The sequence below is a fragment of the Amborella trichopoda genome, chromosome 6, assembly GCF_054954075.1.
Source record: "Amborella trichopoda isolate Santa Cruz 75 chromosome 6, AtrichopodaSantaCruz75HAP2 v2.0, whole genome shotgun sequence".
In the NCBI taxonomy this organism is placed as follows: Eukaryota; Viridiplantae; Streptophyta; class Magnoliopsida; order Amborellales; family Amborellaceae; genus Amborella; species Amborella trichopoda.
Window position 1 is genome coordinate 24,430,901 of NC_142341.1, and position 14,487 is coordinate 24,445,387.

General features: G+C 43.0%; 1 protein-coding gene across 1 annotated transcript; it reads left to right on the plus strand.

Annotated features, from left to right (window-relative positions):
* Positions 1–1,450: 1,450 nt before the first annotated feature.
* LOC105421102 (uncharacterized) lies at positions 1,451–1,921 on the plus strand. Its single transcript, XM_011627272.1, has one exon. It carries the CDS (start codon positions 1,451–1,453, stop codon positions 1,919–1,921), a length of 471 nt encoding a protein of 156 aa, XP_011625574.1.
* Positions 1,922–14,487: the final 12,566 nt, after the last annotated feature.

A 14,487-nucleotide genomic window follows, 5' to 3' on the forward strand; every position in this document is an offset into this window, starting at 1 on the left:
TGATCATTGCTACTGATGGAATTCAACATCACGTACGTACCACAAAAAAAGCATCAAAGGCCAAGCCTTAGATGACTTTTTAGCCACACCCCCCCTACCAGCAGAATCCCCCCTGTCAAGTGATCTCCCTGATGAAGAGGTGTTTTGCGTCTAGCGACCTTATAATTGGAAGATGTATTTCAATGGGCCCTTTCAGTCTGAATGAGGTGGTGCTAGCGTGGTGTTCGTGACTCCTCGAAATGGTGTTATCCCCTTATCCTTCTCTCTCACAAAGACAAACTCGCACAGTGAGGCCAACTATCAAGCTCTCATAATTGGGCTTGAGATTGCCTTAGACATGAACTTGGAGCGGCTGGCCATTTTCGATGATTCTGAGCTAGTAATAGGACAACTTAAAGGAATATACGATGTGAGAAAGGACAACATTAAGCCCTATCATGACACCGCTAAAACCTTGATGTCAAATCTCGATGACCTCTCCTTATAACACATTTCCAGAAGGCTGAATTCCCATGCTGATGCCATAGCCAAGCTTGGAGCCACCATCTAGTCTCACTAAAGGAATCCATACCCATATGGGTAGCAGAATGGAGATATGTCCGAATAGGCCAAGAATTAGATGGGGACAACAAAAGGATTCTCTTCCCAGAATGTCCTAATTACCCGTTCGAGGCACTCCTTGCTGCTAAGGATGCTCTCAAAGCCAAAAAAGTGGTGGATTGGGCTGAGAAAAGGGTGGAAGAGACCTTTTATCCGATATGCGCCAAGATTGAATAGGTTGAAAATTGGAGGGAACCTATAATCAACTTCATTAAACATGGTCAGCTACCGGACGATCATGTTGAGCACAATAGCGTACGAAGAATGTCTATTAAATACACTCTTCTTGAAAGTGATGCTCTCTTCCGACGTTCATTCAATGGAATCCTTCTCAGATGTATTGGTTCAAAGGGGGTAGAATGCGTATTAAAAGAAGTGCATGCCTGGATCTGCGGACTCCACCAGTCAGGACCCAAACTCTACGAGCAGATACGTAGGCTCGGGTACTACTGGCCATCAATGGTCGAAGACTCGATAGCATGCGCCAAGAGATGTCAAGTGTGACAAATGCATTTGAATCTCATTCACCAACCACCGGAGCTTCTACATCCTACGGTGATGTCATGGCCTTTCTCACATTTGGGGGATGAACATTGTCAGACCCGTCGACCCTCCGTCAGCATTGTGCCACACCTTCATCTTGATCGCTACGGATTACTTCTCCAAATGGGCTGAGGCCATCCCCCTCAGGAGTGTCCTCAGGACAGTAGTGGCCAACTTTGTACGTAATCACATCATTTATCAGTTCGGTGCGCCCGACCATATCACGTCAGATAGTGATCCTTAGTTCAGAATCCAGAACATCGATCACTTGGTTAACCAGTTTTGTTTCGAGTGGAACTACTCCACTATGTACCACCCTAGGGCAAATGGTTTGGTCGAAGCTTTCAACAAGACTCTTTACAGTGTTTTGGGGAAGTCAGTGTCCAGAACAAAGAAAAATTGGCACAAGAAGCTTCTCGAGTCCTTGTGGGCTTATCGCACCACCAGCCGAAGTGCTACTGACTCTACTCCCTATTCATTGGTCTATGGGAGTGAAGCAATACTACCCCTTGAGATTCAACTCCCTTCGCTGCACATCACCGTATATCATAATATGATCGAAGATGAACAGGTTATGCTTCGCTATCAAGAGCTAGACGCCCTTGATGAGAAGAGATTCAAGGCCCAACTGAACCTTGAACTCCACCAGGGGAGGATGAAGAGTGCTTTTGACACATCAGTCAAAGTCTGCTCATTCACTATTGGTGATTTAGTTCTAACAGTAAAACCACCAATTGTTATGCATGGGCGATGCAAGGGGAAGTTCGAGCCAAAGTGAGATGGTCCTTTTGTAATTAAGAAGGCCTCGCCGAATGGAGGTTATATACTGGCTAATCCCGATGGGTAAGAAGCAATGCCCCTATCAACGGGCGCTACCTGAAGAAGTACTACCCATGATTTATGACCACACCATCCTCTTGGTCTCGAAGGTAAGACCCTAAAAACATGCTCTCAGGTCTTAGTGTATGACCATAAAATACACCATCTCTATGGTCTAGGAGGCGTGACCCTAAAAGTGCCTCCTTAAAAAAAAAAAAAAAGGAGAGTCGGGCGTGATGAAAACCAGAAAGGGCGCCATGAGAAAAAATGTCCAAAAAAAAAACAGAGAGGGAGAAACGACAAGTAAGGGTAGCGACGTTCTCTATCATGAGTAAAAATGTCAAAAAAAAAAAGACATGGTGAAAACCCGATAGGACATCATGTGTAAAAAGACAATCGACGTGAACAAGCAGAAGTTTCCATTTGATTAAAAAGAAGTTACAATTTACGAGTATGAAATCTCGAAGAACTTAAAAAGTAAAATGATCGTCAGCATTGCTCTTGCATCTGAGGAAAAGAGAACAATTGATCATCAGCGTTGCTCTTGCATCTGAGGAAAAGAGAATTGTTGATCATCAGCGTTGCTTTTGCATCTAAGGAAAAGAAAAAAGTTGATCAGCATTGCTCTTGCTTCTAAGGAAAAGAGAGTGGTTGATCGCCAGTGTTGCTCTCAAATCAAAGGAAATATAAAAGAAAAGGGCTTTAGATCGAGTATATCAAATGACCAAAACAGACCCCCTTATAAGGAACCGCCCTAAGATGGAGAGAAACGGACCTATGATGGAAAACATGCCCTGATCATAATAGGTACACTTCCACATAACAACATGGAGTTCAAAATTGTGCTTGAGGACTAGACTTCTAACAGACATTGTGAGCCAGAATAAGTTTCCTTTGACCGACCCAACACCCATGAGAATGTCAGCCTTTAGCAAATTTCCCCTGAGACCTCGACATACTGCAAGACCTTCAAGCCATCACACATGCCTCTTAAAGCACACGCCGCTATGCACGTAGCTGGTTAAGTGCCTCGATCTCACCCTCTGGATCTAAGTGATCTGGCGCATGTGTCTCAGGTTTCAGGGGAACCTGAGACTTGAGATCGCTCTCTCGGGTACCATGTTAGGAAACAAGGGCAGGTAGACCAACCGATGAGAGAGGAATTTAAGGTGGGTTTGAGACTGTGGGTTTGAGACTTACTCAGGCAGGCTCGCGTGGGGGCACTCTTAGATCCCGAAGAAAGCCCCACAATCGTAAAACTAGTTCGAAATCGCCTCCCTTGGCTTGTACTCTCTTATTTCTGCAATCATACACATATGAAAAATATTACAAGACAGGTGGGTCAAGGGATCACACCTTGCCTTCAGGTGAACGTACACAGGTGTGCACATTCAAAAGATGAGAAGAATGAGAGGATCAAGATTGGGGTGAGAAGAATTTGATCGAGTGGTGAGAACGACACAATGACCTGACTAGTAGGTAATTGATCAGTTGTGGTAGTAAACAGGGTTTGGTAGCTCAGATCGACTCAACAAAATTACTATTAGATGGCTATACCAATACCGACTAGCTAGACGTAATGACATGTTTGTCATGGCAATAAATTGGCACAATAACTATGACCGGCACAACAACATTACAGTTAAATGATAGGACTCTCATTGAAGGCTAGTCTCAACCCTTCTTAATCAAACGAGAGAGTAAGAGAAAGAAGAGAGATCAAAGAGAGAAAGAAAAGAAGAGATAGAGATGAGGAAAGAGAAGAGAAGAAGATAAAAGAGAAGAAGAAACATAGTAGGATAGAAAACCATGATAGAAGAAGAAGAGAGAAAAGGGAAAGAAAGCAGGAGGAGGACACAAACGACGATGGCTTTCACTGACAGTGAAATAAAGAAAAAAGAGGGAGAAACCAGGCGGCGCTAGGCTTGCACCAGCTGTGACAGAAAGGAAGAAAGAAGGAGAACCCTTACGGTGCTAGGCTTGTAGTAGCTGTGACGTAAAAGTAGAAAGAGAGAGAACCCAGGCGGCGCTAGGCTTGCGTTGGCTGTGACAGGAGAGAAGAACGAGAGAGAACCCAGGCAGCGCTAGGCTTGCGTTGACTATGATAGAAAAGCAGAAAGGGGGAGAACCTAAGTGGTGCTAGGCTTGCGCCGGTTGTGACAGAAAAGAAGAAAGAGGGAGAACCCAGGTGGTGCTAGGCTTACGCCGGGTGTGACAGTAACGAATAAAGAGGGAGAAGTTAGGCGGCACTAGTCTTGTGCCGGTTGTGACAGAAAAGATGTAAGAGGGAGAACCCAGGCGGTGCTAAGCTTATGCCGACTGTGACAAAAGAGTAGAAAGAGAGAGAACCCAGGCGATGCTAAAGTTTCACTGTCTGAGACAGAAGAAAGGATAAAACTCAGGCAGAGCTGAGGTTTCACCCTCTTGGATAGAAGAAAGGAGAAAACTCAGGCAGCGCTAAGGGTTCGCCATCAGAGACAGAAGAAAGGAGAAAACTCAAGAGGTGCTGAGGTTTCATTGTCTGAGGCAAAAGTAAGGAGAAAACATAGGCAGAGCTGAGGTTTCACCGTCTGGGTTAGAAGGAGAGGGGAAAGGAGACACAGGCGGTGCTAATGCTTCACCGAATGAGTTAGAAGAGGACAAAAGAGATACAAAAGAAGAGAAAGAGATAGAGATGAGAAAAGAGAAGAGAGAAAGAGATAGAGGTGAGAGGGAAAGAGAGATAGAGATGAGAAAAGAGGAATGAGAAAGAGATAGAGGTGAGAGGGAAAAAGAGACAGAGACGAGAAAAATGGAGAGAGAAAGAGGGGAGGTGAGAGAAAAGTACCTTACCGAGGGGTATCGACCCTTTTCTTCTCTCCTCTCTCTCTCTCCAAGACACCCATGAATCCAAAGCAAGAATTGAGACTTTATTGATCAATGCGTAAAATGAACCCGCCTCCCTTTACAATTAGGCATTGCATGTTTATATAGATTTGGGCCCAAACATGGGTGGACACCCAAAAATTACTCAAAATTGAAAATAATTACAATCTAATTGAATTAAAAGAAAATATAAAAATGGGTACAAAAGGACTGTTTCGCGCCTGCCTAAGAATGTGTGGAATTTCAAAATAGTCCCTACTGCTGCCTGAGAACTTGCATGACTGATCCAGGGTTGCTCTAATGCTCATTTTATCAAAAGATGATTGTTTTCTTGTAGAGCTCGTCATGGTGATCTATTTGATACCAACTTCAAGCCATGAATCATGTTTTTAAGTCATGATCATGAGACTTGAATTTTGGATGAATATTGAAAACTTCGCATCAGTAGTACGCTCATTCCTTTATGTTTTTCTTATGTTTCTTTGTTGAATCGCACTGAGCATGCCATCACTATCATGTTGCAACAAATGCAGCTCGATTTCATGTCCGGATGAAGATTTCATCATCATGGGGTTTTTGTCGGATCTTTAAATCCAGCAGCTGAAATTTTTACAGCAGATTCGACACCTTACATACATAATGCGATTGGTTTCGTAGCGATTGGGTACGCAAGCGTCATGATTTGCTCGCTCGAATGAGGCGTGTTACTGCTGATTTTTCTGTAATTTTCTTCATAAGTAACTTATTTCTAGTTTTTCTCCTTGCTCGAGCATCGTCACAGGGCGTACCACATATCAAAACGTTCCTCTTGATGAGACGAACATGCTCACAAAATTTGAGCGCAATCTGAACTTGACCAAGTAAGATATAGGCCCCAAAATTCACTGCCTGTGAATGTTAAAACAACCAACTTTAATGGTGTTTTAGTGCAAATTGCCCACACATGAATAGTGTGCAGCCTATCCCTTTTCGATATTTTATGCATAACTTTGTCCTGGGTAACCAAATTAGACCGAAACTTGACCCTTAAAGGTTTTTGATCATGCAGGATCAAATGGTGGTGGTCTTACATTTGTTTGACGTACCAAAAATATAGTTTTAGTTATGTGGTCTATTTCAGGATCCTAAAGGTGGATTTTGCTGAAATTGTTTCTTTATGTTCACTGCCTTAGATTTGTTTCATTAAGATGAAACATGGCAGGTGACCTTTTGAAGTATTTATGAAGATCTTGACTTGTTTTGGGACCATTATGAAACTGTCAAAATTTCCACTGTATGTTGAGGCTTTATTGACCTACTTCCTCTTTATTCTATATCAAGGACTGAGGTGCTGAAAAATGTGTTCAAACTGCTTGCCCCGTTGAATGTTGTGCTTCGAGAGAAGTGAGAAGGACAACATTTGGAAAATTTCCTTCAGCTTTATTACTTCTTTCTTCCTAGCCACAAGACCATGTGAATGCCAAGGAGATTCACACAATGCTGCAACTAGAATGCTCAGATGTTTGGATACAATGTACATCTCCATCCGTGGAGACTTTAAGGGGAGAAGAGACTTTTTTTAGGAATCTTGTCGAAGTCCTCACGCTCAAGGAACTGTTACTGATTTTGAAGCTGAGGATTTTATACGAACCTTGTTCATCAGAATTAGCCCCGTCTGGCAATTGAGTGCCATGGTGAAGGGCATTGTTCCCATTTGGTCTGGGTTTCTTTGTCTTGCATACACAGCCAAAGAGCCTTTGATTGGTGATCATCTATGTTGTGTACCTCAGTTTATCGCGGTGACCAGCCTTGGGTATAACCCCTACCCATTGTTAGTAGTCTCGCGTAACTGGTTCAAAGTCATGGTTGATTTAACCTTCTTGGGGTGTCTTTGGTTTGTCGGAGTGACTTTCTTGTTTGTTTATTCTGGATGGTCTGCTGAAGATCCTTTGGTTGGTGCTCATCTGTGTCGTGCACCGGTTATTCCTTGGCATGTAGGGTACCTCAGTTTATCAAGGTGACCGGCTTTGGGTGTAACCCTACCCACTGTTATCAGTTTTGCGTAACAGGTCCAAAGTTGTGGCTGACTTAGCCTTCTTGGGGCGTCTCTGGCATGTTTGGAGGGCGTTTAGTAACCTCTTGGGAATGATACTCTTCTTCATGAGACTTGTTTTACCTTCTTGGCGAGTCTTCTATCTTTCGTGTCCTTTTCGTGGAATCTGATTGTTAAAATCGTTTCCTTGAAGCTCATTTTTTTGGATCCTGGCATTGTGACACCAGGGATTTTTCTTTGAAGTGTGGGCTGAAGTCGCCTGTTGAGGTAAGTGCTGCATCAACTTGTTTATTGGCCCAAGCTTCCCTTGTGGATTTTTACTTGGACTTGGGAAGAGGCACCGTAGAGACGATTTTCACCAACTTCCTTTTTATTTGGGGCTCTTTTACTCATGTCCTTTTGGCCATGTCCACCCTTATCATCCACTTTTACTCACGATGCCCTTTCGGGATTTTCACCATGTTTATTTTCACGAAACTCTCTTACTCATGGTTTCATGACCATGCCCGTCCGTCATTTTTACTCATGGCGTTCCCTTGTGTAGGTATACACCATGCCCGTTATTTCTTCTTTTTTATGAAGGCGTGTTTAGGGTCATGCCTTCAAGATCTATGTGAAGCCTTTTATCGTCATGCAGTTAGGATGTGCACTACTGTTTAAGGTCAGATAGCTGGACCATGGTGGTCATGAATGACAGTCTATAGAAGCCATGGAGTGAGTATGGTGATGGTTTGACTCACCTTGGGGAGATGGCGTGAGGCTACCTGGGAAATATGGATGATGTATGAAAATGGTGACGACTAACTTATGATGAGTATGGGTGGCAGCATGGTTCATCGATTTGTGTGCACAGGTGAGACTCACTGGGGAATGATGATGATGATGAAATGAATGGATTCACTGGGGAGGTAATGAAGATGATGTGCGCACACAAACGAATTAGTTAGGGAAGATGTGCATGAAAATGCACGTAAAAGGTGTGTGCGCGTATGAGGTTGCGAGTTTAAAGTCATGCCTCCTGGACATGTGCAAAGTAGTTTAACGTCATGCCACCAGAACATGCACTATGGTTTAAGGCAATGGTTTAAAAAACAGATCGGTGACCCAGATCGGGCTTCCAAAAAACCGATCCAGATCGGCGAATCGACGATTCGAATCGGGAATCGGGTGAATCGGTCAGAATAAAGCTTAAAAAAATTTCGAAAAAATTATTAAAATTCATTATAAATATTGTTTTTTAGGAATTCAATAAAAAATGAGGGTACTCCATTAAGAATTTTCATGTTTTTGAATGAATATGCGAATATTGATATGTTCTTTCCCTGCATGAACCGCCATTCAGCATTTAATTTACAGTATTTCGTGCTCATCCCTACACTGTTGCTGTTCGGACTCGATATGTGAATAATATGGCTGGGATAGGGTGGCCTCAGAATCATCATCTCTCTCATTTTCTCTTTGAATAATATGGATTAAAAAAAAAAAAAAACAAATTTTCAAAAAAATCGATCATGGATTAAAAAAAAAATCACAAATTTTCAAAAAATTCTATCATGGATTACAAAAAAAATTCGATCATGGATTAAAAAAAAAAAATAACAAATTTTCAAAAAATTCAATCATGGATTACATAAAATTCGATCATGGATTACATAAAATTCGATCATGGATTACAAAAAAAAACAAACAAAAAAAAGCAAAAAATTCAATCGTAGATTACAAAAAAAGAAAAAACAGTTCGATCATGGATTACAAAAAATTCAATCATGGATTACAAAAAACTCTATCATGGGTTACAAAAAAAGCAAAAAACAAAAAATTCAATCATGGATTACAAAAAAAAAAACAAACATTTCGATCATGGATTACAAAAAAAAAACAAACATTTCGATCATGTATTACAAAAATTCGATCATGGATTACAAAAAATTCTATCATGGGTTACAAAAAAAAAAAAAAAAACAAAAAAATCGATCATGGATTATAAGAAAAGAAAACAAACATTTCGATCATGGATTACAAAAAATTCTATTATGGGTTACAAAAAACCAAAAAATTCGATCATGGATTACAAAAAAACAAAAACAATTAGATCATGGATTTCAAAAAAATCGATCAAGTATTACAAAAAAATCTATCATGAATTACAAAAAAAAAAAAAAAAAAAAAAAAAAAAAAAAAATTCCGTACGGGACTCGTCGATTCCGTACAGTGAATCAGCGATTCACTGTACAGAATCGTCCGGTTCTCTCTAGAACCGGACGATTTTCGATTTTTTAGGCGATCCGGTCCCCTTTTCACGATTTCCGAGTCGAATCGGGAGAGTCCGGTTCGACTCGGCGTTTTTTAAAACACTGGTTTAAGGTCATATAGCTTAGACCATGGTTATGCAGTTTAAATTCATACAACTAAGACAATGTAGTTTAAGGTCTTGCAACTAGACCTCCACAATAGTTTTTGGACCATGGCGTTGAGCCTTTTAACGTCATGTGGCTGGGACGTACACTATGATTTAAGGTCATATAGTTCGGATCATATAGTTTAGGATCATGCAACTAGACCACCGCTACAGTTTAAGGTCATGTAGCTTTGGACCATGGCTATGCTGTTTAGGGTCATGCAGCACGGACCATGGCAGTGCAGTTTAGGGTCATGCAGCATGGATCATGGCTGTGCAGATTAGGGTCATGCAGCAGAAACTGTGGTTGTGAAGTTTAAGACCATGCAGCACAGACCATGGCTGTATAGTTTAGAGTCATGCAGCACGGATCATGGCTTTACAGTTTAGGGTCATGCAGCACGGACCATGACTGTGCAGTTTAGGGTCGTGCAGCTAAATCACAGCTACAGTTTATGGTCATGTAGTTTGGACCGTGCAGTTTAGGGTCGTGCATCACGGACCATCGTGTGGGACTCCATGTAGGTGAAGCTGCATGGGGAATAAATATGTAGATGAAAATTTGACTCCCTGAGGATAAAATGGTCAAGACCGGTGAGGGGTTCAGATGGGAAGGCTGACTTCATTGAGGGTAATGGGAATAGGTGTGGGTCCCTTATAGGTGAAACATGGTACCCAACTCCACAATGTAAGGCAAACCCACTAGGGGTAGCAGTGGTAAAAATTATCCTAACTCCATAAGGGATAATGAACTGCATTACAAGTATGAATCCTACTGGGGATGAGAATTCATGGCCTGAGTATAACGACCTAGGTACCACTCCGCTGGGGATAATAGGTCATGATCAAGGTGCAACTCTACTTGGGATAATAGTAGTAAGATGTGCATGGATTTTAGCATGGGGCATGTGACAATGGACTGTTTAGAACACAGCCGGTGTTGAGAACGTCCACCACTATTCCTTGGGCACTCTGCCAATGCTGAGCCTTTTGAAAATGCAGCCAGCACTGAGAAAGTCCACCACTATTCATTGTACACTAAGCCGGCGCTAAGCATTTTGAAAACGCAACCGGCGTTGAGAACGCCCACCACTGTTCCTTGGACACTCAGCCAGCGCTGAGAATGGCTAACCACTGTCTCTTGAACACTCAGTCGGCGTTGGGTCATTGAGAACACAGCTGGTGCTGGGGTTACTGAAAACAGAACTAGTGCTAGGTAGTTTTAACAACATAGCCGACACTGGGGTTACTGAAAATAGAACTAGTGCTAGGTAGTTTTAATAACATAGCCGACACTGGGGTTACTGAGAACATAAACGGTGTTGGGGTTACTAAAAACAAAAAGGACACTGAGTAGTTTCGACAACATAGCCTGCACTGGTAGTGGGTTAATGTTCGGGCCTTGACCCGAGCCCAACCCGATCCTGGTCTCTATTTCATAAGATTGCGTCGGTGGCAATAAATTTTGCCTCGAGCCTCGGGTCAGAACTCGACTCGGTACGACCCACTGACGTTTTGCCCCCTTGAATGTGCTAGGATTCCCAGTTTGCGATGGGCATTTGAGGAGGGAATTGGCTATAAAGCGGGGGTAACCCCCATTATCACTGTTTCATGAAAGACAAAAAGACTTAAGGCAACAATCTGTGAGGATGAGGTTTCCGGTGAATAGGTTTGGCAAACACATAGGGGATTCCGGTAAGAGTGAGCAAGGAAGATAATGCCTTGCAGGAGTTTGTGGCCAAGTTTTTGTACTGTGAAGATCAGAGCCAAGCACATCTTCTCTATAGGGGGACAATTGTTCTTGGCACCTTACATCCTGGAGTAGAGATAATATAGTGTCGTTTCTTTTCCCTCGTCATTGTTTTGTGGCAACAATGCCCCAAGTGACTCGTCCAGAGCAGTGACATATAGGATGAGAGGTTTTCTCAACACTGGTTTAGAGACCACTGGAGGATTGAGTAAATATTGCTTGATGTCATCAAGGGCTGCTTAACGTGCTTCATCCCAGATGAATGGAGTATCCTTCTTTAAGAGGTGTGTAAAGGATTTACAGTGACCTGAGAGGTTTGAGATGAACTTACGGATGTATGCTAGCTGCCCTTCAAGAGACCTTAGCTCTTGTAATGTGGTTGGTGATGACATTTCTTGGATTGCCTTGATCTTGATTGGCTCGACTTTAAGTCCTTAGTGTCTGACAATGAACCCCAAAAACTTTCCCGAACGCATGCTAAAAGCACATTTCAGTGGGTTCATTTTAAGCTGATGAAGGTGTAGTCACTCAAATACCCTTTCAAGGTCTCTCATGTGATCATCTTTTTCTTCAGATTTTACCACCAAGTCATCTACGTAACACTCCAGCACTTTGTGCATCATATCTCTGAAGATGGTTGTCAATGCCCTCTGATATATAGCACCAACGTTCTTCAATCCAAAAGGCATCATTGTGTAGCAGAAGACCCCTTTTGGAGTTAAGAACGCAGTGGCTTCCTCGTCTTTGGGCGCCATCCATATCTGATTATACCTGGAGTACCCATCCACGAAGGAAAAGATTTGACAATGAGCCGAAGAGTCGATGAGAATCTTGGTGAATGGCAACGGGAAGTCATCCTTAGGGCAGGTGGTATTCAGGTCACAGAAGTCAATGTAAACCCTGATTTGGCCATTCTTCTTCTTGACTGGAACAACATTTGCTAGCCATTTTGGGCACTTGACTTCGCGAATGAAGCCTGCTTGTCTGAGTTTGGTCACCTCGACATCTATCTGCATTTCAAGGTCAGGCCTAAACCTTCTTGATTTCTATTTAACAGATTTAACAGTTGGATCAATGCTAAGATGATGAACGACGACTTGAGCGTTTAAACCAGGCATCTCATGATAATTCCAAGAAAAGACGTCTCAGTTTGTTCTCAAGAAATGTCCTCGTATGTATCGCATGGTCTTTGCATGGGTGTCTGCTATGTTTGCTCTGCACTGGCTGGTACTACATAGACTTAGACCATGTGGCAAGCCTCTTAAAAATAGAAGCTTTTCCCTCTTGATTTTCTTAGTCTCTGCTCAAAGTCAGGCTCAAGGGGCCACTGAGGTTTCTTTAGCTTTGACTTTTTGTGCTTCTTTGAAGAAGGTAGCTCTGCTTTGGCTTTAACTGCCAGGGCATCAGTAATCGTTAAGAGTCCAGCTGCCTGGGCTAGGGTCTTTTTGAACCGCTTACATTGCGTCCTGCTTATGTAGATTCCTCCAAATTCTTTGTCAAGAGCCTTGAAGTATGGAGATTTCTAGGTTGCATCTGCAGGAGACATTGGGAAAGAAGGATGAGAAGCAGAAGAAGAAGAAGGAGAAGGGTCAGAAAGTGTGGGACTTTTAAGGTCGTTCCCCTCATCGGACCGATCTGGGCAGATTTTTACGTCATCACCAGAATTGGATGTGTTCAGGGGGTCTTTTCGGTCCTTCCCTTGCTTAGACCCTTGGGGAGTGCTTTTAACGCCGTCACCCTCATTAGACGTGATCTGAGGAGAAGATGACTCGGGGACGTCCTCTTGCTAGGCTGAAGAAGGAAGGAGGATCGTGACAAGGATACAATCAATTAAAGTTGGCAGTGGGGGAAGGGACTTGAGGAATTCCTGCTCAACTGGCAGTTGATCCATCTTGTTTCTTTGGTGAGCAGCCCTTGGCGCACGTCTCCTTCTGGTTTTCTGAGGTGGTGCTTAATTCGTCTTGCTCGTCCTGCGAACAACCTTAGCTTGGTGAACTGCTTCTCGCCTTAAAGACTTGAGTCTACTTCGCCCATGGTAGACTATCCATGGCTGGGAGGTCGAGGGTTCAGAAATACCTAAATCATTATTACAAAGGTCTTGTGTCAGGAGGCCCTTTGCAACAGTGGAGTAGTGGCTTGGGGATCACTTATTGGAACGTTGTAGAACTCTTGACATTCGTATATTGTCTTTGTGACTATATCATGGAAACTGGTACATTCACATAGGTAATGCCCCCATATCTGGTTGTATGGGCAACAACGACCCTCAATTCCTCAGGCAAGGTGTCGAGGCTGCCTTGTCGGTTTCGGTATGATAAGACCTTCTTGAAGCAAGATGTAAAAGAGGGCTCGAAGGATATCAGGTGCACCTTCTTCTTCAACGATGGTCACTATGTGAATGGCATCTGTTGCCCCGAATGCCTTCTTGAGTTCCTCTAGCTTAATCTGATTCTGGATTAAAGCCTCGATGAGGTCTTTTAGCATGAAGCAGTCATCTGTTGGATGATTGATCCTTCAATGATAAGCACAATAATTTGCCTGAGTATCGAGCCCACCTTGCTCAGGGAACTTGGTCTATGAAAGCTGGATCATGTTTTGTTCCAACAATAATCAAAAGAGCGTAGGGACACATTCCTTCTCAAAGGGGTAGACCTTGTTCCTCTTCTTGGCCCAAGAGTCATCCCGATTATGATTTGCAGGTGGAAGTACTCGGTTGTACGACTGTTGTTGCTTACCTATCTAAGGTGTTGCATTTGTTGTACTCACGCCCTTGGTGAGGTCCAAAGTTTGGGAGGGACCCTTCTTTGGATCAGTGACCGTGACAGCTGTACTGATCAATCCTTTTTGTTGGTTGCCCCAGGTCTTAGTCCGAGAGCTACCATTGCCTCGGTTGTTTCTTGAGCTTGCAGACGATTGTTGTGACCCATAGTGGTGGCGTGACAAGCTTTTTATGCGGACTGATTAGCTCTGACATGAAAGTCAGATTGGAGGCCTCAACATGTAGAAAGATTTTAGGTCGCATGTTCTGCACACAAGTTTGAACTGCTTCCTTCTCAGGCATGGGATTGAGATGGTGAGCTGCTAAATTTCTTCATCTTGATATGAACTGATCCACGGGCTCATCAGGGTCTTGGGTCAGCGTGAGAAGCTCAATGGTTTGAACCTCTCTCTCGACCTCGTAGAAGTGCTAGTGGAAGAGTTTCTCCATTTCCTCCCAAGTATGCATCGGGGGAAGTCGAACATACCACTAAAAAGCTGGGCCATCAAGGGTTTCAACAAACTGATGGAGAAGGATTCTCCCGTCAGCCACTATTTCTCTGCACGCTGCTTAGAAGTGGACGATATTATGGTTCAGGGATGTGGTTCCGTTAAATAAGGGAAACTTCGCTTTCTTGTAATCTGAGGGAAAGGGTACTTGGTCAATGTATGATGGGTAGGGCCTTTGATAAGGCGTTGCACCTTGTATCCCTGGGATTTGTT

Coding starts and splice junctions, on each gene's coding strand:
- LOC105421102 (XM_011627272.1), top strand. CDS start 1,451: ATGTACCACCCTAGGGCAAATGGTTTGGTCGAAGCTTTCAACAAGACT.